The following is a 21,197-nucleotide window of genomic DNA, read 5'->3' as shown; positions in this document are numbered from 1 at the left end:
AAAGTGGCGCAGAGTTCCACAAGAACGCAGGTCTCCGTTTTTACTGGGATATTTATGCTATTTTAAAATACTACTATTTTGAAAGCGTTATTTCGAACATTTGCCCAGAACGGCGAAGAAATGCTCCACATAGATGCCACCATATAAATAAAACCTGAGGTAAATGATAGACGCAACTAATTACTGTAGGTTTAAGATTTATGGTAAAGCTGTAATGAATATTGTGGATTCAAAACCAGCGGAAAGCATCATGTTAAAACATGTACCTTGTAAAAAACAAGGTACATGTCAATAAATAACACGACTGACAACAAATGTTGATATATAAATTCAATTTATAAATAGAAACTGGTGTATGACAGCATTGCTTTAAGCTAAATGTGCTAAATCATCAATGCTTACTTGATTGGACAAAGTTCACAATAATAATGTGCACGAGTGGGTGAATATATTCATACAGTGGTGTGAAAAGGGGTTTGGCCCTTCCTGATTTCTTTTTTCCCCATGTTTGTCACACGTTTCAGATCATCAAACAAATTTAAATAGTAGGCAAAGGTAACACGTCTAAACGAGACATGCCGTTTTTAAAGTGAGGTACACCGAAAGATCGAAGACGCTCGAGAGATCAGACTCCACTGTAGGAATAATACAGAGCGGAGTGGGCCAAAATCCCTCCACAGTGCAGCAGTTGAATCATTACGTTATTGCAAATGTTTGGTTGCAGTTGTTGATCCTAACCAATAGGGGGCGACCTCTTTTTTGTGTTTGTGACCTTCTGCGTTTTGTGTTTATATGAGTTATCCTTGTAGAGTATTTAAATTCATTTGATGATCTGAAACATTTAAGTGTGAAAACATGCAAAGAAAAATAAGAAATCAGGAAGTGGGCTAACACTTTTTCACACGACTGTATAACGTGTACTAATATTAGAATTGATAACGGGTGGTGTCAGCAGGCACACCTCCTAACTGGGGCCTCCTGGACCTCACGGCTGCCATTGGGTTCAGAGGTGCGGCCCCCATAGGTACTGTGCTCCATCCTCTTCATCACCAGGTCCAGTAGGGTAGTCACGGACCGATCCACATCAACCCCGGTCACTGCACTCGTCTCAAAGTAAGGAATGCTGAAACCAACAGAGATTCTCAGCATTTATTTTCATCAATCACCACACTTTCGTGAAAGTTTCCTTTCTGGAACTCAACAGATACACCTATTCATTATATTTATTTTTTTAAAATAATGACGTCAACATCTATCTTGTGACCCCTTCAAATGTTGGAAAACAGGGTACAACTAATCAAATTAGAAGTAGTCTTCTCGGCTGGTTAACGCCGCCTAGTGGTAAGATGGGGAATAACAACGTCTCCAACCTGCATTTACAGTAGGGATTTGTTTGTACTCTAAACAATTGAGACATTTGTCCGATAATATTGTTAAAAAGTAGAAATTATTGAATTACTGTAGGAATATTCATCACTATTCACTGATTAAAAGTCTTAAAATGGCATCAATACAAGCTATAAGCCTGACCCGTATCTATCTGCCAGATCTCTCGCCTGTCTGGCATGAACATCCCTCATATTGCGTAGGTCTGCCTTGGTGCCAACCAGCACAATGTCTGGGCTATCACAGTATGCATTGGCCTGTAACTGACCTGGAAAACAGGAGGAAACTCTTCACACACGTGACAGAGGCAGACATGCATGAACACACTGAAAGCACCATTCAGAAGATTTCAGCGGCATCAAGGCCGATGACTGAAAGCAGAGCAGGCTACCGGCACGACCCATACTCATCCAGTTCCTGACGTTGAGGAAGCTTTGTCTGTTGGTCAAGTCGAACATCAGCAGGAAACCCATGGCGTCTCTGAAGAAGGCTGTTGTGAGGCTGCGGAACCTGAAAACCAAAGTCATGGAAAATGTTTGCCTTTCAACACGTGATATCACTTAGTATGTAGAGGTATGAGTGTACGAGTTTACATCTTTTATCACAGTCCAAGTCTAATTCACACAGTACCAGTCTAAGCTGCGTGCCTGCTTTACCTTTCCTGTCCTGCTGTGTCCCAAAGCTGCAGATGGATCCTGAAGTTTCGCTCAGTCATCCCATCAACACCGGTCCCTGTGTACATCTGAACAAAAGCGTTAGCTGCACCTCTGATTTCCGGGGGGGTCACACGGAACATTTAGGATTTGCATGGTTGCAACCTCCTCATCACTCACCACTCGTTTCTCTCTGAAGTCGATGCCCACGGTGGTCGTGAACTTGCGGTTGAACTTGTTGTCGGTGTACCTGTGGAGGAAGGTGGTCTTTCCCACTCCGGAGTCCCCCAGCGCCAGAAGCTTGATCAAGTAATCATAATCCCAGTCAGCCATTGTGCCACTGTGTGCTCCACCTGTCACAGTTCAACATGTGCTGGATTTGTGTTTTGAAAAACATTCAATGGGAGTTAACAGGCAGAGCGAGTAAAGAAAAAAGAGTTTCTGGTTAAGCTGCAGCCTTCGGTCTGCTGATCCAGAACCATCAGACAGGCTTAGCAAGATGTCAAAATTCCCCACTTATTACACACTGATCAGAGAAGGGCCACATGACCACATCGGGCTCCCACATGAGCAGTCAAATGCCTCTGCAGTTTTCTCAGACAGAGCTGAATGTCAAAGAAAAGTGTCTGTTGGGCAGACAGAAGTCATTTCATTGGGATAAACAAGTTAACATTGCATGAAACGACTTCAGGTCAGTGCATGCTTTTCGTCAAAACTACCACACAAGCTCATAAATCAGCATGAAAAATCAGATTTTGTTGTGTAACTATCAAGGGAACAAGCAAGTCCAAAGATTCTACTTCAACTTAGTGTAGAAATCCCATTACTGGCCTTGAGCTGTGCAACTGACTTCAGTACATGAAATATGATCATTTCTATCAACTTAGAGCACAATAGAACCAGGACATGAAATATGATGATTGACTTTAGAGTAATTTTCAGTTATGTGCAATAATAATGGTGTCGGGTTCAGTGAGAATCGGACGAATGAGTGACTGTGAAGAAAACGAAATAACAACCTCTGTGCAGTGTCATGATTTAAAAGCAATTTTTAAGTGACAAAAAGCATCTTACCAGTTTATCTGCCCAAGATACCGAGATCCATTCAAAAGCTGCACTTTTTCTAGATGATGGTAAACAATTGTTGTGATGTGAAGGCATGTGTGAGCCTTACCCCTTTTTAAAATGTGACTGGGGAGGAGTTTCACGCTAGAAAGGCTTTGCCTACATACCTTGGTATTTCTCCTCGGGAAAAAAATCAATAACAAGGCTTATTTCCAGAGGTTCAGAGCTAATCCTGCTTTTGTGGGGGTAAACAACAATAAGGCTCAAGCGTTAACTAAGGTTCCATAACAGAGTAATTATAATAACTGATTTGGAAATTTTAAACAAATATATTTATAATCCAAAAAAGTGAATTTAGATACAGTTGGAATATGTTGCATTTGTTTAATATAACTTATAATTATATACATTAAAAATAGATAAAGATACTCAGCTATCGCCCGTTCTGTGATTGTTTTCACTGGAATACCAAACATACAAAATATTGAAGAGCGACCCCTGCTGTTTATAAAGTTACAATGCAACCTCCAAGTTACTGACATGAACTGAACTCATAACTGTAATTAACCCACATTCTAATACTGCAATGGCATACTTGGTATACTATTTATCACCTATTGCACCAACTTCATCCTTTTGATTTACTATGTTACTATTTACTAAAGATTTTTTCTATATTCATTCCTAAATCTTTTTACTCCTTTGGCTTAGTGTATTACTACAGTGTACAGCAATGTAAAATAACTTGGGAAAAAAAAGGTTACTTGCAAATAAGCGACTTTAAAATGTGCAAGAATCATGTTTTCTGTAAGATAAAGATCAGAAAATAACCTGCAACATATCTTCTTCAACCTGGTTTGAAATACTTTAACAAACTATTTGCTTGTCTGTTTTTTGCCACAGCCTTTCTGTCTTTGCTCATCATGCCTTTCGCTGGTTTCCTGGATGAGGGGCTCTTAAAGACTGGCTTCTTCTGCTTCCATTCAGAGATCAACTCTTGCTGGATATCTAGGGGAAGCTCAGAAAACACCTTAGGGTCCACATTTCCAGGAAATGCACAGTCAGAAGATTGGACAAGAATCTCTTCTTGGAACACATTGTTGCCTGATGATGAGCTTGTTTCTGCCATTCTGTGAAAGCTCTCCTTCTCAGAACATTCCAATTTTTCTCCCTCCTTGTGTACCACATTAAAATGATCTACATCTTTAAGTGACTCCGTACATTTGCTTTCTGTTGTGTGTGGGACATTTATCAGTTCAGCTGGGCTCACTGATGTGGCATAGTCTGTGCTGGGGGAAGACAAGAGCTCCATCTGGATTTCTTTAGGGAGCAACTTAAAGACTTCTGGATCAACATTTGAAAGCAACTGCTCTGTTACTGTGGTATCAGTTCCATCGTGGGTCACGGTGCTGCAGGCTATTTTCTGATGTGGAGATCCTTCCACCGCAACAAGAGGGCTTTGCTTTCTTGAAAATCCATATAATGACAAGTCAGAGTAAAAAGGGTCTTTCGTGGTAAACGTCTTTTGTGAGGCAGGTTGGGTAATCGTGCTGCATGCACTCAGCTGAAGATTTGTGCTGTGGGATGAGGGTTCCTAATGGTGAAACAAACAAGAGAATTACCACAAAGGCATTGGAGCGTATCAGTGCAGACTACATATGAGAGGTAGCTTAATTAATCTACTGTTCAAACATTAATCTGATCCACTGATTTTTTATTTAACACTCAATAAAATAAGCACCGGGATCTTTTAAGTGATAATTGTGACAGTTTCTTTTCTTTTGTCGTGTAATTATCACAATGACTAATGACTAAAAAGACTAAAAGAAGGAATTTTCCAGCACCTGTCTCTGGGTTGAAAGTGCTTGAGTTGCGTTGCTGTGCGTAAAGAAAGATGTGATGGAGGCCTTTCCACTGGAGGCGGCCACCCTGCTCTGTAAGTTGCTGAAGCAAACGTTAATGAGGGTGAGATGGAAGGAAGTGCTGCCGTCCACCATCTTATGAAAGAGTTTCATAGCCAGTGGGCCCAGCTGTGCCACAGCATCATCTTTGCAACCTAAAAATGTCACAGAAAACAAATTTTCAGATTGATTTAATTCCAAGTAAACCCTTCAATTATGTCATTCAAAAGTACAGATTTAATGTGAATTTCAGTTTGGAAAATTTTACCTGAAGCTATCTTCTGTGCAATGTGGTTTGGGATGGGAGCTTGCCGGCTTTCCCTATTGAACCACTTGTTGGTCGCTGTGTATCTACGGATAGTCAGCCGGAGAGTTTGAGGCTGCCTGCCATCTTTCTGCATCCTTGAATTGAAAGAGAAGACACTGTTAGACACCATATTTTCAGTCATTGTAGTGAAGAAGGGTAACAGGCATAAGGCGTTAGAGGCAAAATGTGTGAATGTAATGTTTAACCTTTGAGTTATATTTAGACCTTCGCAGTTAATGATTATGCAGACAAAACGTACTAGCCATTGTCACTGTTTGGGCACCTGCTATATGTATACTGCTTAAATGTATGCTTTGAGATGGAAAGTCCGGGGAAGTTGTTAGAGGGTTAATGGAAAGTATGGGAGTAGCCAAGGCATGGTCTGTTGAGTTTGTTAAAAAAAACCATGTAAGGTACACCTGACTTCTGATAAGTAGGGAAAAAGGTACTTAACGGTGGAAAATGAGTAAAAATAGCTAACCAGAAGGAGGAGCCCGGGGCGGGGTAGCCCCAGGCTCCAAATAGTATAAAAGAAGGACAATTCTTGTCAGTATTCAGACTTAGCCCGGGCTACTTCTCATGCATGGTGAATTGTGGATCGACAATAAACCATCGTTTGGATCGTGAACCAGCTGACCCTGACTCATCATTCGACTTTGTTGTGGTATCCCCGCACTTCAATTCATTGGCACTGGCATAGGTATATTGACTTAATGAAAACATAAAATTTGAGTGTTTTAGCGTAGGGGAAAATCCACTACATCATTAGTTCTGAACACGTTTCAACTTCAACTTCCAACCTGTCCACCAGACTCCTCAGAAGCTCTTGAATCTTTTCCAGCACTTCTTTCATCGATGACATTTTCTTGAAGGAGTCTTCATCACTGAGGGACTGAATGCAAAGAGTAAGAAATGAAATAAATACAACTGAAAATAACTTTGCTTAAGGAAACTTGCCACTAATTATGTAAATGTTAAGGAAAGTAATTCATATATTTATATACTGGTTAATCCCTTACCAACCTGAGGGGCCCCAGTAGGCGTTACAGGAGAATCGTCAACACCAAGGACTAGACTCTTCAGGCGCTGAGCGGTGGGCCCTCCAAACTCTTTCACCAAATTATTTACTGGGAAGTGCTGTAGGTCTTTAACTGTGGCCAATCCCAGGGCTTGAAGTTTCTTAGCGGTTTGGTGGCCAACGCCTAAACAGTTATATTGGAACCATAAATATGTTGTTGGGATACAGAGTGTCAGGTTTGAGGTGAAAAATATTACACCTGGCACTTTCCGGAGACTATTCAGGCAGCCCACGATGTCCCCGATATTCTCTGGGAGCAGGGAGGTTTGCTGATTGGGCTTGAAGGTCCCCGACACCAGTTTGGCTAGCAGTTTATTGGTGGCAATGCCTGCACAGCCAGTCAGACCCAATTTGCATTGAATCGCTTCTCTCAGCTCTGCTGCAATGTGTGAACCGAGTGCTAATCTTGGATGATCAGAAGCTTTCACACCAGCACCTGGACAGGAAAAAGAACAGCGGTTGAAGATGGCAAGTGCTGAGAAACTGAAAGTGTGATGCAAATTTTTTTTATTTTTTTGTTTCTCAAATTAATTCCTGTTTTTTACAAGCCAGGTGTGGTTACAGTATAAAACGACACACCAGAGATAAACACATTACTCACTGACATGGCCATAGACATGTCCTTTAAATGAAAAGTCACAATCTGAAGTTTCTGCCAGCCTTTTTTCTATCATCCCTGTGATGTCCATGAAGTTCTCGTCAAATCCAAGGCGCTCCACCAGTGGGCAGTAGGACATCAACAGGTCTGCATCCAGGGCAGCACAAGGTAAATAAATAGACATTTAGAGCAAAGAAGATATAATTAAAACTAAGAAATCACACATTTACTTATGACTTAAATGTAAAGGAAGTGAAAGGGTTAGATAAATAAAAAAGGTGTTTAATGTAGTGGCACTTCTGGTGAATCTGTTTACCTGTAACTTTATATGACATTTCTCTGTAATGTGTCAGGTCTTCTCCTTTAACCAGTACCAGCTGTGGACATTTCTCCTTAGCATTAACAACAGACATCAGCTTTGTGACACCCATCTGTCTTGCCACATAGTTACAGGTGACTACAATATATTTCTGCTGAATACCTGAAGATAAATGAAACTTCATTGAAAACCAAATTGCAATTCGTTTTAAAAAGAAAAAAAAACATGTGAATGTCAATATATTTTGGTCAAATAAGATCAGGATTGTACCTAAAGGGACTTCTCTTAAGGCTGGATTTCTGATCATTTCCACTTGGGCATAGAAACAGTCCAGGTCAAAGTGTAGAATAACTCTGGATGTAGGAGCTACAGTTGGTGTTTTACTGAGGTTTTGACCTGAAACTGAGACAACAAGTAAGAATTACCGACTGACACGAATAGAAAGCTGAAGAAAAACAATGGATTTGTCACACAGGGCTGGAATAAACTATGTTTTCCTGGTTCGGCTTTCAACTACCTGCGGCAGCGCCCGAAGCTTCGAATGGGACTGGATCCGCGAAACTGCTTTCCCACTCGGTTTCATCTTCGTCTGTTTGATCCTCACTCTTCTCCATTTTAGATTAGCACTTTAACTGTGCACGACAGGCAGATGTTGAGAGGAACACGACTGGTCGCCATAGAGCAAAAACATTGTCGCTACAGTTGCATCAAGCGTCTGTGCACTAGCGCCATCTGTCGGCGCGGAGGAACGATAAGCAACAAATAAAGTTATTTCGATGGCTATCAAATATTTATGTTAGGTGAAACTGCAGTAATTGGCATGACCAATGATTAAAAAAAACATTAATGGTGAGTTAGTTAAAGAAAATTGCTTAGATTTAATTACTTCGTTAGAGTAGTCTATAAAACCCAGGCAGGCGTCGCCTGATTATTGGGAGTTGCAGCTGTTGAGTGGCGGTGAGGAGCGGAATGGTGTTGCGGTTTGGCGTTTCAACCTGCGGATGTTTCCCTCGTCTGGGCTTTTTGCTGCTGTAGAATGTCCGTTTTCGAACAATGGGCTTTGTGACCGACCTCACTGTTTGTACAAACACACCACATCAATGGTTGGCTTCGCAGGTAAGCCTGTCATGCTGTCGCATTTCCGTTGTTAAATCCCTGGATAAACTGTTGTTAAGTAACTGAAAATGGAAATGGTTCACATATATATAATGAAAAGGGAATTTATGTTGGGACAAATAATTTTTTAACTTCAAAACACATTGGTAGGAGTAAAGTTATTTTTGACCTTTTTGTTTTCACTAAAAATTCATTCTTAAACATTTTTTTCCATTTTGAACAGGAGCCCAAAATGTCACACCGAAAGGTGATACTGGAACAACAGAGAGTGATCGTGGCAAGGACGTGTGCCTCCAGGAGCTGGAGTGGATCAATAAGGAGATTGAAACGATGAGGCACCAGGTGGAGCAGGAGCAAAAGCAGTTGTCAAACTATCAGACTGTACAGGCTGATAAAGGGGACATTGCATCTAGTTCACGTCTGCAGCAATCAAAAACATGTAGAAGTATAGACACAGGAGCTTATGAGCCCTTGCCGTGCTCCTATTTGGAGGACAGGAAGTATGTGGTTGACAGCTCGAAACCGAGAACTGATTTGGAGTATGACCCCTTGTCCAACTTTTCTTCTGACTTGAGCTCTTACAGCTCATCCCGAAGAGAGCAAAAGCTGAAAAATACACAAAGTTTGAAAAAGGCAAGAACCGTCGGACCATGTGACCAGAAGAGTTCAACTCAGGCCCAGCTCTCCAGATTGGCATCACCGGAGCCCCTGGATGACTGGATGGAAGATGATGTCTTGATCATTGATATTCCTCCTTCACCTCAGAAAAAGGAAGGGCAAGGAATGAAATGCAGTCATGCTGTTACTGACAAATCACAAGGACATGAAAAAAAAGGGGGTGAAGCGCCATCCATTTTACTTGATTCTCCACTCCAGTGTTCAAAACCTGAATTGTTGGACATTGAAGAAATTGATGATAAATGTGCTGAAACCAAAAATCTGGCTAATCTTCATGAGAGCAGAGAACGTGATCACCCCCCCAGAGGCACTTTTGGAGCTGTCTTGAAGAAAAGCCTTGAACCTTCAGGGGCCGGCCTCACAAATCTACAGGCTAATTTGTCACATGTTGATCCACCCCACAGCGCTGGTAAAATGAATACACCAAAACAAAATTTCCCATCAAATACATCACTCCTTTATAAAGCTACAGCTGCTACCTCAGACTTGCAATGCAGGACTCGCACCGAACAGGCTAGGGATACAACGCATGTTCAGAGCAGATTTTGCGCTCAGACATCTTCAGTAAATGCACAATCAGTGCTGCCACATTGTCAGAAACCCATAACCAAAATTCCTGGACCCCTACTGAGCAAACCTGGAAATTGTGCAGAGCAGGTGGAAAAAAATTCGAGCAGTCAGACTCAGACAAAATTGGCTGAGTCATCTGAATCCAATCAGTATTTGGAGAAGGATAATGGCCGAGTCATTGTCATTGATTCTACCTCTGAGGATGAAATAAACTATTCGGACATTGATGTTTCGGATAGTGACCCAATGGAGGAGTGCTACAGGATCTTCATGGAGGAAAACGAGCAGAAACGAACTGAAGAACTGCCTGATGCACGTGTAAGTTAGCTGTTGATGTTCCAGGTTTAATGCAGAAATCAAACCAGGTCCTGAGACTGGGGTGATTTTGACTGGCCTTTGTTCAACTTCTCAGGTTAAAAATATGGAGGTGGAGAAAGTTGAGTTGAAGGTCAAACCCCAGGAATTGGTTGGAAAGAAGAGGGTAGCTCATGAGGCCAAACATTCAGAGGTAAATGCTGGAAACCTTGGCAAATTGAGATGTTAATATATGCGAGTGATGCATAAATATGTTAGATTTTGCAGTGAATTGTGATTCAGCAGGTACAACAAGCCTCAGAATCATGTACAAAATTGTATTTTCACAGCCCCCGGCCAAAAGTAGACCCCAGCCTCAGGTGCTGATCCCCCTACGTGGGCCGGAGGTGTCGGGATTTTCCTCCCAGCCTGCTGTCACCTCCAACATCCAGCAGGCACAGGAGAGAGCATCCATGCTGACTGCTTCAGCAAAAGGTGCTCAGGCATTTCTTTCTTTTGCTGGTCAGAGGAAACCATATGCCAGCAATGCACCACCTCCTCTCCCTCAATGTCCAACCTCTCAAGCACAGCTTGCACCAGTACAAAATGGTCAGTTTTGTTTATTGCCGTGTGTGAAATCAACTGTATTGGTGAAGTATAATGTTGGAAAAGTACATCACCATGATATTTTCTTTCCTCCCATAGCGTATGTGAACTACATACCTCTGGGAACCGCTGTCATCGAAGTGGGCAACAATTTACATTTAATCCTCCCAGATAGCACCTTTCCAGTCACCTCCAGTTCCATCCCAGTTACTCCAGTGCTAACTCCAATCAGTTCCATGCACACAAGCATGGTGACCGTGAAACAATCTTGCCCATTTCCTGCCATTGGTCCTCTGCAAAGAACCCGCTCAACAGCGCCCATACTTATTCCTGCACTGGCACGTAAATCATTGACCCCCAGCTTGGCCGCAACACATTCAGGTGCTGCGGCTCCCGTTTCTGCATCCGCTGCAACGGCTGTGAAGGTGAGGCCCGGCCGGCAGCTTCTCTTGAGTTGAACGACCAGTACGTCTGGTGTGATCCACTGTTGAATCTTTCTGTCAGCCACCACCACATAAACGGAAGGTGAAGCATTGCGAGTCGACTAAGGACAAGGTGCCGCATGATGTCCGGCAGCGCTACGTCAACATGTTCACCGAGGAGTTCCTCAAAACCACAGCTAATGTTAATGAAGCCTTTGAGAAGGTGAGCTTGAATCATATCATCTGATCTCACAGACAAACTTTGTAACTTAATTGATCTCCTGGTGGCGTTAGGCGCTGGCCGAAGAGAGGTCCGTGTACAATCGCAGCGTGAACAAACTGAAATATCTGAGCGTTGCTGTGAATGCTCTAAAGAAACTAAAGAATCAATGTGTAGCTGCTGCTAAAGGTGAGAATATCAGGGGAAAATCAATCACGCTAATAAGACCTGTTAGGTTGTTTTTTTTTATGCTTTATTTGTAATCCTCTGTAGATGCAAATGAAGGAAACAGCCAACAACTCCGAGGCAACGTTCCGCTGAACCTGAAGAGGTGCCTTGGAAACTGTGAGCTGGTTTGTTTGTCTCTAAGTGTGGATGAAATATTTTGATGGTTTATGAGAAATCTGAATCCTCAGATGATCTGGCACTGTATGACGACATGAAGGAATATATGTTGTCTGTGGAGAAGCTGATTGAGAACAATTTTCCCGTCCGGCATCCAGAGAAACCTGGCTGTGCCATTCTTTTTGTTGACAATAAAAAAGGCACTGGAGACCGTGAGTTGATATCACTAGGAAGCATATTTGAGCCGCGATGTAACGTCCTACCATGTTTGAACTGTGTTTCCTGGTGCTGGTTTTGTTGGTCAAAGCTCTCAAGAGGATCTGCTGTCGATGTGGGGCTACTTACTCTGTGAGTCCAACAGGCAAACACACCCGTAAGGAGGAGTGTACTTATCACTATGGTAAAGGAGTAACAAAAAGAGGCAAGTACACATTTTTAAAGCACCTCTGGACCGTCCAACCATAGCCGCCTGATTACTGTTCCATTTTAAATATGAGCAGTTCCAGGTGGGGTGGAGACTCGCTACAGCTGCTGCGAGGGCGTCATGGGAACACCTGGCTGTCAGGTATATAAGGTAGGAAGAAGCAATGAAGGGTTATTCCTGCATGATTCTGAGATGTGGGTGAAATGTAATGCCTTCTGTTTAACAGTTGCACGTCCATGATTCTGTCAGCCTCGATGGGTTTGTGTCAACCGTCCCCAGACATCCCTCAAATACAAGTTGCCCCGGCCTCTACGCTTTAGATTGCGAAATGGTGATGTTGACAGTTTTTGTAATTTCGTGATTGATCACCAAATACTGTATACGTAGTTTACAATGTTCATAGCTTTTAAAATTATTCTAAACATCCAGTTAAATTTATTCTGATCAAATTTCTACTTGATGTTAATATCAAGAATTACAATGCGGCTAATGTAACGATGATTAACTTTTTGTGACATTGACTTTGACGTAGACGCACACTGAAAACAGTATAATTCTTGTCATAGTGCTACACCATTCATGGTCTGGAACTATCCAGAGTGACGCTGGTCAACTCAAGATTGCAGGTCATCTATGACACCTTTGTCAGGCCTGATAATGAGGTCATTGACTACAACACAAGGTAACACCTGAAATTACCATTGGAGATTTGGATAAAATTAAAGCAATTTCAGCACAAAATGTCATCAAAAATTGACAAGCCTAAAAACCTATTTTATAGGAATGCAGAGCAGTTTATTTTAAAAGCTCAGTATGATTATTATGCAAATGTAATGCCTCCAGAGTATAATCACTTTTGCTATGGGGTGGGGAAAAAAATTAATAGCTTGTGGTGTTAATGAAGGTTCTCAGGCATCAGTGAGGAGGATGTGAAGGGCAACCACACCTCCCTCCGGGAGGTGCAGGACAAGCTACTGAGCTTCATTAATGCTGACACCATTCTGATTGGACACAGCTTGGAAACAGACCTCTGTGCTCTGAAGGTGACTACCATAAGCTTTTCCTGGTATGGTATGATCATTTAAAGCCATTATTGGCACAGGAGCTTCAGCTAACAGAAGAAACTTTTTCAACAAGTTGCATCCAATATGGCTAACATTGTCTCTTTTGAGATGAATAAGTTTTATATACATATTAATTTTTGGGGTTTAAAACGTCTATTTAAAATTGCTCCAATTGGTGTCACCGCAGTGACCCGGATGTGCTGCCAATTACTTCTCAGGGTTTATCACCTTAGCTGTATCTTTCAGAATGGAACTGCCTAGTGTGAAGAGGCTTTTAGTTTGAATTTACAGGCATTTCAAATGTGGCAGTGCAAGTGACGTGAGGTAATCAGCCCTGTGATGTAATATAGTAAGGAGACAATTGCATTACTCAGTGTTGGAGTCATTACTGTCTTGCCACAATTCAATCTTGTTGCCTAGAATTGGATTGTCACCTAATTGCAGCTCATTCTGTTTTTTCGCTACTTCTGGTCCCACCTGTAATTTCTCAATACCATTGAATTCTCACTACTTTTGTAACACACCAAGCAGCACCCCCCCTCTTTTTTATTTTACCTTGCATAACACTTTCATCCTTAATTCCTTACTTGCATGCACAAAATGATAGTGGTCAGTAAGTCAAAGCCCTCAACTCTTGCATTACCCCTGTTGATGTGTGTTCATGTAAATCTTCTGGATTCCTTATGAAAATCTATTAATTAGGTGATCTACATTTCAATTGCCTCTTTCATTTACCTCTTTAGACCTGAAATTTGGGGTTCTATTAACAGCAGTCTTTTTTTAATTAAAATCAAATTAGCCTTTAAGAACTTCTGTCATAACAGTTTTTATAGATTCAAATGAAATGGTTGCCAGCCAAAATGTTGTCTGAGACCATTCACATGAAAGAGGCACTTATGAGCTTCCTCTGTGCTGTAGTTGCTCCATGGGACAGTGGTGGACACATCAGTGGTCTTTCCCCACCATCTGGGCCCCCCTTACAAGCTGACCCTCACCAGCATCACTGCTGAGCACCTCAGGAGGATCATCCAAGAGAGTGGTGGGTCATCATGGATATCTAGAGCTGTTGTGGTGGCGCTGTTGTGGTGGTCTCATGAATTTCTGTTGCATTTTTGTACCTTCAGTTCATAAACCTTTTTTTTTTTTTCTTTTAAAAAAAAAACAAACAAAAACCTTTTCTTGATATGGAAGTTTAAAAATGAAAAACATGGATTTCCCACAATTCAGGTCAAGTTCATCTCCACTGCACTCAAATAAAATATAATTTTATAAATGTTTCTCCCAGTTTGTGGTCATGACACTGCAGAAGACGCCTCTGCCTGCATGGAGCTTATGTTGTGGAAGCTCAAAGAAGATGGAAAACTGAAAAAATGATACAAAGTATGCGACATGTCGAAGAACTCATGAAGTTAATGGAACTGTTAATGTCCATTTTCTTTGGCTTTTTTGTATATGTCTTTCTTTTTGATTACATTACTTTAACATTAAAACATTTTTGTTGATTTGCAAATGTTATTGGCTATGCACTGTGGTAGCATGAAATGGTGGTGGTGGTGACAGAATTGACCAATTAAAAACACAATAAATCAATTCCTGAGTGTGCATTTCCTCCTCCCCCAGTCTTAAACTGACCAATGAGAAATGAGCTCTTAATGTTAAATTGGCCTCAGATGCAGGGGTGTGACTTGGCACACCTGCCACCAGTTAGCTTGATCACAGAGCAAATGCTACAAATGTCACCAAACGGTGAAAATGGGCTGCACAGCAGAGTTGGGCCCGAAGGTTGAGCCTAGAGGTTGAGTCTTGCCTATTAAAGTTAATTGTCCTAAACCACCAATTTGATGGCTTAGACCTGGACAATCGGGCCCTTACTCGAACTTTCTTTTTCCTTGTGCTTTCCTGCTGCAACATCTCCGTACACAGAAACAGCAGATCTTGATAAAGAAGAATACAAGGAGCAGTGCAACAGTCAGCAGGAAGGCCAGGACATCCAGGCTGTGGTACTGGTACCAGGTGAGCTCGTGGGCCTGGACCCTCAGGTGTTTGGCCCCTTTGTTCCTCATGGTGAACTCGATCCAGAACACCGCCTCATCCCGAGGACTCATTGGTCTGTCGTGGTGGATCTTGGACAGGCGCATGGCGTTCTCCTTGTACCTATTAAAGTGTTAATGCAAAGGTAGAAGTTATAACTTTTTTTAATGTCTGCATTAAAAGATTCATAGCTCCCCTTCAGTTGGGGAGAGGGGCAAATAAAAGTTAAAAAACCTACGATTTGTCATTGATGACGGTGTTGATTGCATCTCTCAGGCCTTCAGCATTTATAAAGTTCAAGTTAACCATAACGGCGGCTCCTTTAGCCTTCATGTGGACCAGGTTGTCTGGCTGATCAGCAAACATGGGGATGCCCACCATGGGGATGCCGTGGTAGATGGCCTCATAAATACCATTAGTGCCCCCATGAGTGATGAACGCTCTGGTCTTGGGATGCGCTAAGAACAAAAAGTGTATTAATGTCTTTTATTTATGCTCCGTCAATGTGCAAGTTCAGCTTTACCCACCCAGCAGGTCATTTTGTGGAATCCATTGGTAAATTCTTGTGTTGGCACCCAGAGTGTCTGGCACTTTCCCACTATATCTCCACAGCACCTACAATTGATGATTTAAGAGTATATACATTTCACAATGTTAAAATGCACAAATTTATCCATTTTCTTGTAATGCAGCATTAAAACATCAACCTACCCAGGTGGTGGTGACATGTTTGGTCAAAGCATTGACTTTTGTCAGGAACTGAAATGTATAATAAACCCAGGCCGAATGGACTCTTTTTAAATTCTATAAGTCCCACCTGAACCCTTGAGCACCTGATAAGATATCATTAGACTTGGAAGGTCCTGGGGGGGAAAAAAAAATCCCTAGTGGAATGTAGACATGAAGGAAACAAGATCTTTTCCCACTAAAGAGATGAATACATATAGGATCTAATAATGCAAAAGACAACGCAAATAGGTCTGAATCTCGCAAACTGGGCCGGCACTCAAACCACATCTGCAACATTTGCGAAATGCAGATATGTAACTGTTGTTTGCTGCACGTGCAAACAAACCGCTGTGGAGAAAAGAAAAGACCTGCTCAGGTTCTTCTCTGACCTTTTGTGGGATCTGAGCCAGAGCTGACGCCACCATGTTTGCCTTCTCTGTGGTGATGTTGTTGATGAAGCTCCCCAAGCTAAAAACCACAATACCGGCATCTCCAGAGCTCTGTGCAAATTCTTCCATGTCCTGAGAGAAGAGAGTGAGTTTAAGCAGAGGTATCATAAAGGATAGATGGGTATGTGATGGTACAAGCAGTCCTACCTTTGGTAATGGTTTCGCAGGTCTGCAGTGGATCCCGCCAACAAATTTGATATTGGGGAGATACGGATGAGGGAAATCAAAATCCCAGTAGGTTCTCATCAGCCAAATATCTGCTTTACTCATCAGCTCACAGGAACTCGTGGGTTCACCTTTCATGGAAAGTTAAATCAGCTGACTGTTTGAAAACATCCCCAGTGCTACAAGAGACAGTTTTCAAATGTTTAATAGCTGTCAGAAAATCTTTTTTGAGCTGTCTTGTACTTGCCTTTGAATTCAGAGTAATAATTATCGACTTCTTTCCAGTAGGTGAATTGCATCACAATATCCTGCACTGCATAGAAAAGGAAATTCCACAGTCTCTCCGAGAAGTCCATCGTGTCGGTCAACTTGCTCATGGCACCAGGTACAAATGAAGGTGGAGCGGGGATCTGACCACAGTGTCTCTCCCAGTTAAGGGCTGGAGAGAAGCGCAGAGAGAAAACCAGTGGGAGGTTCAGCAGGTCTGCCAACAGCTCACTGCCTGGGTACAAGGGATCTGCCAGGAGAAGGTCGTATTTGGCCTCCTTCAGCCTCTTCATTATGGTTTCTGATTTCACTACGCCGTCCAAGTACTTCAGATTGTTGCGCAATTCAATCATGGCCAGATCGATGAATTTGATGTACATCTCGATGTAGTTCATGTGATCGATCTCATACATGGAGAACTGTAGGAATTCTTCATTGCTTGCTTCTATTACCTCTAATGAGATGGAGACATCGAAGGGTTCGTAGTGAAAGCGCGAAGGTTCGCTCCTGTTCATAAACATCGAGGTGCTGGGAACCAGAACCGTCACATGGTGTCCCCTGTCGATCAGAGTGTCCAGCACAGGCTTCAGGTTGATCCAGTGGCTGCCTTCGGTGTACCAGACCAGGATATTCCCTCCATGTGCAATCCGTGTGGCAGAAAGTACCAACAGGAGGGCAAGCGAGAGACGCCACACAGTGCTCATGGTGTACCTGTGTTTGAAGGGGAAAAGCATGCTGGGATCCTTTTAAAACAACACACCCATGGAAAAAGAATGATTAACTCAGCGTGGACTCTGGTTCATGTACCTTTGCCATACATCTGATACAATCTTAACTCAAAAGCGATTGCTTGGATGGGTAACGCAATGTTGAGCTTAACTCTGATCCAGAAACTAATTGAAAATGCTGATATATGTTGGACATTAATTAACGTGGGGAGATTTGTCTTTGACTTGATTTCAGCAGGTAATACACTGGAAGCCTCCTAGGATGAAGGTCAACGTCGCGGAAATTCTCACAAAGTTCAGAAAACTTTAAACTACCGGTAGTTATTCATTCCAGAAAAGGAATTTCATAGACAAATTTTGCACTTTTATTCCAACTACATCCCCACACACCAAAACACATTTCCAATATCTGCACCTCATTATTTTGATATGAAGGTGAAGTGCATACATTATTTAATCACACCCAATATGATATGCTACCATTTGAAGGTGCCCAGTTCTCTTCTCATCAGGTGTTTTTTTTAATTTCTCCTAAAATTATTTTGTTTGTTTTCCAAAATAATTCTGAGGTGTTTGTTTAAAATACTTGGCCCATATTTGTGGCATTTTAATAATTAAAAACTGAATTGCATTATAGTATCACTTCCATTTGATTAGATGCTTTGAATTTATTTCTGGTGGTGTAATAACAGGTGTGACAATTTTTTCCCCCAGTGTTCATTTATTTTTCATCATATAACAAAACTTTAATACCAAATTATAAACAGAATCTCCAGCATAGCCACTGAACGGTGACCATAAGGCGGTTACTCCGCCTTCTTTTTCATCTTTTTCGTCTTTTTTGTTGGCCCTTTTCTGCCGCAGCATCTCCGCAGGCAGAAACAACAGGTCTTAGTGAAGAGGGCTGCAAGGAGCAGAATGATGGCGAGCAGGAAGGCCAGGACATCCAGGCTGTGGTACTGGTACCAGGTGAGCTCGTGGGCCTGGACCCTCAGGTGTTTGGCCCCTTTGTTCCTCATGGTGAACTCGATCCAGAACACCGCCTCATCCCGAGCGCTCAGCGGCCTGTCGTGGTGGATCTTGGACAGGCGCATGGCGTTCTCCTTGTACCTGAAGGGTTGTCATACAGGGTAAAATATGGATTACTTTTCAATTTTACTACATTGTTCCTCCTTGTTGAGAGGTTGATACATCATCCTGTACGCTGAACCCATATTTAAGTTGTAATTTACGGTTCTAAAATACGGAGGTGAATTATTAATGTGTGGTTCAGTCTGGATGTAGGTGAACACTTACGATTTGTTGTTGATGACATCATTGATCGCATCTCTCAGGCCCTCCGTCGTCATTGTGGTGAAGTCCACGGTAGTTGCGACTCCTTTAGCCTTCATGTGGACCAGGTTTTCTGGCTGATCACCAAACATAGGGATGCCCACCATGGGGACGCCGTGGTAGATGGCCTCATAAATGCCATTAGTGCCCCCATGAGTGATGAACGCTCTGGTCTTGGGATGACCTGATCATGATATATTACAAAATTCTACACATTTAGACATTTCTCCTTTTGCAAAATCTTATCAGTAGCTGTTTTTGACAATCAGCAAGCCTCATTTTCCTGATTAACTAAAAATGCGACTGTAAAAAACAAAAGTAAACAAACTCTTGCGCTGTAGTGACAGTGACCTCCAGATAAGATGTACTGACTGAAGGAAGCCAGGCAACTGCTAACAAACTGTCCATCCATCCATTTTTACTTATACTTTATGGTGGTCACAGCGGCTGCTGGAGTCCATCCCAGTGGTCACTGGACAAGTACATGACACACACTCACCATTCACTCAAAAGTAGAGATATAATATATGTTTTGGTGTCCAGAGAAACCCACTCAGACACAAGAACATGCAAACTCAATATTGGAAAGTACAGAGCTGGAATCAAACTTTTTTTTGTTATTTTCTATTTCTTTGTGACGATGTACTCACCAAGTAGATCGTTCTGAGGCATCCAGTCAAATAATCTGGTGTTGGCACCCAGAGTGTCTGGTTTTTCTCCACTGTATCTCCACAGCACCTAGAAAACCAGTTAAAAGACTTGAAACATATTCACATTTGACTGGATGCATTTTTTTCAACACCGTTTATCCCATTTTACAAAATCGATCTCCTTTTGTAATGAAAAGTGTTGAAAATGTTCCCTGGTTGGGAATTGATTTCAAAATGCATGATTTTCAGTCAACCAGCTTGGAAGAGTCGCACCTTCTGTGGGATCTGGGCCAGGGCCGAGGCGATCATGTTGCTCTTCTCCTTCGTGATGTTTTTGATCATCGATCCCAGGGTGAAGACCACGATACCAGCATCTCCAGAGCTCTGTGCAAATTCTTCCATGTCCTGCAGAAACAAATTATCATATTAGAAAGCACCAATGTGTTTTGATTCTTAGAAAATAGAAGCCACTGCTGTAATAGTGCATGAAAAGGTGTGTGATGGTGCTGGCAGTCCCACCTTTGGTAAAGGTTTAGCAGGTCTGCAGTGGATCCCACCAACAAATTTAAAGTTTGGGAGGAACGGACGAGGGAAATCAAAATCCCAGTAGGTTCTCATCAGCCAGATGTCTGTGTTGCTCATCACCTTGCAGGCACTAGTGGGTGTTCCTGTCACAACACGAAAAGAAAGTGAGTCATTTTAATGTTTAGTGTCATGTATGTCTAAGGGTTGACAAGCCTTTATACTTGATCACATACTTAGTGGCTATTTGATCATATTACAGCTAATATGAAACATAGCAAGAGCTGTTCTAGTATTTCTGGCTGCTGGGATTCTCACCTTTGACTTCAGAGTAATACGCATCTAAATCTTTCCAGAAGGTGTTTTCTATCACAATATCTTGCAGTGCATATAAGAAGAAGTTGAGGACTCGCTCAAAGAAGTTCATCTTGTCAGTCATTTTGCTCATAGCGATGGGTACAAATGAAGGTGGGGCGGGGATCTGACCACAGTGTCTCTCCCAGTTATTGGCCAGAGAAAAGCGCAGAGAGAAGACCAGAGGAAGATCCAGCATCTCTGCCAACAGGTCACTGCCTGGGTACAAGGGATCGGACAGGAGGAGGTCATAATTTCCTTCCCTGAGTCTCTTCATCATGGTTTCAGATTTCACCACACCGTCCAAACACTTCAGATTGTTCTGCAGATTGATGTGAACCATAGCCTGGAATTTGTTGTATATCTCCCAGTAGCTCATGTGATCCATCTCATAAATGGAGAAGTGAAGAAACTCCTCCATGCTTTTCTCCATTACTTCCCTTGAAATGGAGACACTGAAGGGTTCGTAGCGAAAGCGTGAAGGTTCGCTGGTGTTCATAAACATCGAGGAGCTGGGAACCAGAACCGTCACATGGTGTCCCCTGTCGATCAGAGTGTCCAGCACAGGCTTCAGGTTGATCCAGTGGCTGCCTTCGGTGTACCAGACCAGGATATTCCCTCCATGTGCGCTCAGAGTCACAGAAAGAACCAGGAAGACAGACAGAGGGAGACGCTGCGCAGCTTCATCTTGCCTGTGTTTGAAAGAAGCTGCAGAGCTGCTTCAACTTCAACCCCACTCCCAGTTTAATTATTAACAAACATATCTACCCTCTTACATAGATCCTTTATGCTCCCCATAACACCATGGAGGTGAAAGGTGTGACTGTCAAAGTTATAGTTAAATCTACGGAGTCCCGGAGGTGAGTCTCTGATATACAACTCATAACGCTCATTCTAGGGACCGGCTACAAAGTGCAAAAGGAA

General features: G+C 42.3%; 4 protein-coding genes across 9 annotated transcripts; 1 reads left to right on the top strand and 3 right to left on the bottom strand.

Annotated features, from left to right (window-relative positions):
* Positions 1–317: 317 nt before the first annotated feature.
* Positions 318–3,344, bottom strand: LOC130526384 (ras-related protein Rab-27B-like). 2 transcript variants are annotated; one of them, XM_057034012.1, is made up of 6 exons: positions 3,114–3,344; positions 2,220–2,392; positions 2,043–2,128; positions 1,778–1,896; positions 1,531–1,654; positions 318–1,123 (listed from the first exon to the last, which is right to left on the bottom strand). In XM_057034012.1, the coding sequence occupies exons 2-6, from the start codon at positions 2,370–2,372 to the stop codon at positions 949–951; spliced, it is 657 nt and encodes a 218-aa protein (XP_056889992.1). In that variant the 5' UTR covers positions 2,373–2,392; positions 3,114–3,344; the 3' UTR covers positions 318–948. The 2 variants fall into 2 exon arrangements, with proteins under 2 accessions (XP_056889992.1, XP_056889993.1); XM_057034013.1 differs by having other exon boundaries at positions 1,793–1,896.
* Positions 3,345–3,474: 130 nt separating this feature from the next.
* Positions 3,475–8,027, bottom strand: poli (polymerase (DNA directed) iota). 3 transcript variants are annotated; one of them, XM_057034002.1, is made up of 10 exons: positions 7,825–8,027; positions 7,578–7,709; positions 7,305–7,469; positions 6,992–7,135; positions 6,590–6,826; positions 6,336–6,514; positions 6,113–6,204; positions 5,274–5,407; positions 4,949–5,160; positions 3,475–4,698 (listed from the first exon to the last, which is right to left on the bottom strand). In XM_057034002.1, exons 1-10 carry the CDS (start codon positions 7,919–7,921, stop codon positions 3,952–3,954), a joined length of 2,139 nt encoding a protein of 712 aa, XP_056889982.1. In that variant the 5' UTR covers positions 7,922–8,027; the 3' UTR covers positions 3,475–3,951. The 3 variants fall into 3 exon arrangements, with proteins under 3 accessions (XP_056889982.1, XP_056889983.1, XP_056889984.1); XM_057034003.1 differs by having other exon boundaries at positions 7,578–7,703; XM_057034004.1 differs by lacking the exon at positions 7,825–8,027 and having other exon boundaries at positions 7,305–7,365.
* Positions 6,997–14,636, top strand: LOC130526377 (putative exonuclease GOR). Of its 3 annotated transcripts, none has more exons than XM_057033996.1 (16): positions 6,997–7,156; positions 8,647–9,989; positions 10,084–10,179; positions 10,316–10,574; positions 10,671–10,996; positions 11,076–11,216; positions 11,288–11,402; positions 11,487–11,558; positions 11,630–11,770; positions 11,866–11,979; positions 12,059–12,132; positions 12,209–12,313; positions 12,549–12,664; positions 12,887–13,025; positions 13,965–14,085; positions 14,332–14,556. In XM_057033996.1, the coding sequence occupies exons 2-16, from the start codon at positions 8,754–8,756 to the stop codon at positions 14,418–14,420; spliced, it is 3,144 nt and encodes a 1,047-aa protein (XP_056889976.1). In that variant the 5' UTR covers positions 6,997–7,156; positions 8,647–8,753; the 3' UTR covers positions 14,421–14,556. The 3 variants fall into 3 exon arrangements, 2 of the variants coding, with proteins under 2 accessions (XP_056889976.1, XP_056889975.1); XM_057033995.1 differs by lacking the exon at positions 6,997–7,156 and adding an exon at positions 8,164–8,423; XR_008950717.1 differs by lacking the exons at positions 6,997–7,156; positions 12,887–13,025 and adding an exon at positions 8,164–8,423 and having other exon boundaries at positions 14,332–14,636.
* Positions 14,460–21,134, bottom strand: LOC130525949 (UDP-glucuronosyltransferase 2A2-like). Its single transcript, XM_057033265.1, has 12 exons — positions 20,238–21,134; positions 19,917–20,065; positions 19,671–19,802; positions 19,398–19,485; positions 18,712–18,931; positions 18,225–18,525; positions 16,668–17,430; positions 16,403–16,551; positions 16,196–16,327; positions 15,605–15,692; positions 15,316–15,535; positions 14,460–15,200 (listed from the first exon to the last, which is right to left on the bottom strand). Exons 1-12 carry the CDS (start codon positions 20,776–20,778, stop codon positions 14,915–14,917), a joined length of 3,069 nt encoding a protein of 1,022 aa, XP_056889245.1. The 5' UTR covers positions 20,779–21,134; the 3' UTR covers positions 14,460–14,914.
* Positions 21,135–21,197: the final 63 nt, after the last annotated feature.

The sequence above is a fragment of the Takifugu flavidus genome, chromosome 5 (genome assembly GCF_003711565.1).
Source record: "Takifugu flavidus isolate HTHZ2018 chromosome 5, ASM371156v2, whole genome shotgun sequence".
Classification (NCBI taxonomy): domain Eukaryota; kingdom Metazoa; phylum Chordata; class Actinopteri; order Tetraodontiformes; family Tetraodontidae; genus Takifugu; species Takifugu flavidus.
Note: the sequence above shows the minus strand (reverse complement) of the source record. Positions and strands in the feature narration are given on the sequence as shown.

What these genes read in the sequence shown, in the direction of transcription:
- LOC130525949 (XM_057033265.1), bottom strand. Translation starts at nt 20,778, where the DNA reads ATGTTTATGAACACCAGCGAACCTTCACGCTTTCGCTACGAACCCTTC. An exon ending in TTATTACTCTGAATTCAAAG is followed by an intron (nt 16,552 to 16,667) that starts GCAAGTACAAGA and finishes TTTCCATGAAAG; the next exon opens with GTGAACCCACGAGTTCCTGT. An exon ending in ACCGTCATCAATGACAAATC is followed by an intron (nt 15,201 to 15,315) that starts GTAGGTTTTTTA and finishes ACACTTTAATAG; the next exon opens with GTACAAGGAGAACGCCATGC.
- LOC130526384 (XM_057034012.1), bottom strand. Translation starts at nt 2,372, where the DNA reads ATGGCTGACTGGGATTATGATTACTTGATCAAGCTTCTGGCGCTGGGG. An exon ending in ACTTCAGAGAGAAACGAGTG is followed by an intron (nt 2,129 to 2,219) that starts GTGAGTGATGAG and finishes GCTTTTGTTCAG; the next exon opens with ATGTACACAGGGACCGGTGT. An exon ending in GACACAGCAGGACAGGAAAG is followed by an intron (nt 1,897 to 2,042) that starts GTAAAGCAGGCA and finishes TTTGGTTTTCAG; the next exon opens with GTTCCGCAGCCTCACAACAG.
- poli (XM_057034002.1), bottom strand. Translation starts at nt 7,921, where the DNA reads ATGGAGAAGAGTGAGGATCAAACAGACGAAGATGAAACCGAGTGGGAA. An exon ending in TAGTCTCCGGAAAGTGCCAG is followed by an intron (nt 6,515 to 6,589) that starts GTGTAATATTTT and finishes ATAACTGTTTAG; the next exon opens with GCGTTGGCCACCAAACCGCT. An exon ending in CACTTTCAACCCAGAGACAG is followed by an intron (nt 4,699 to 4,948) that starts GTGCTGGAAAAT and finishes TTTCACCATTAG; the next exon opens with GAACCCTCATCCCACAGCAC.
- LOC130526377 (XM_057033995.1), top strand. Translation starts at nt 8,309, where the DNA reads ATGTTTCCCTCGTCTGGGCTTTTTGCTGCTGTAGAATGTCCGTTTTCG. An exon ending in CCGCTGCAACGGCTGTGAAG is followed by an intron (nt 10,997 to 11,075) that starts GTGAGGCCCGGC and finishes TCTTTCTGTCAG; the next exon opens with CCACCACCACATAAACGGAA. An exon ending in CAGACCTCTGTGCTCTGAAG is followed by an intron (nt 13,026 to 13,964) that starts GTGACTACCATA and finishes TCTGTGCTGTAG; the next exon opens with TTGCTCCATGGGACAGTGGT.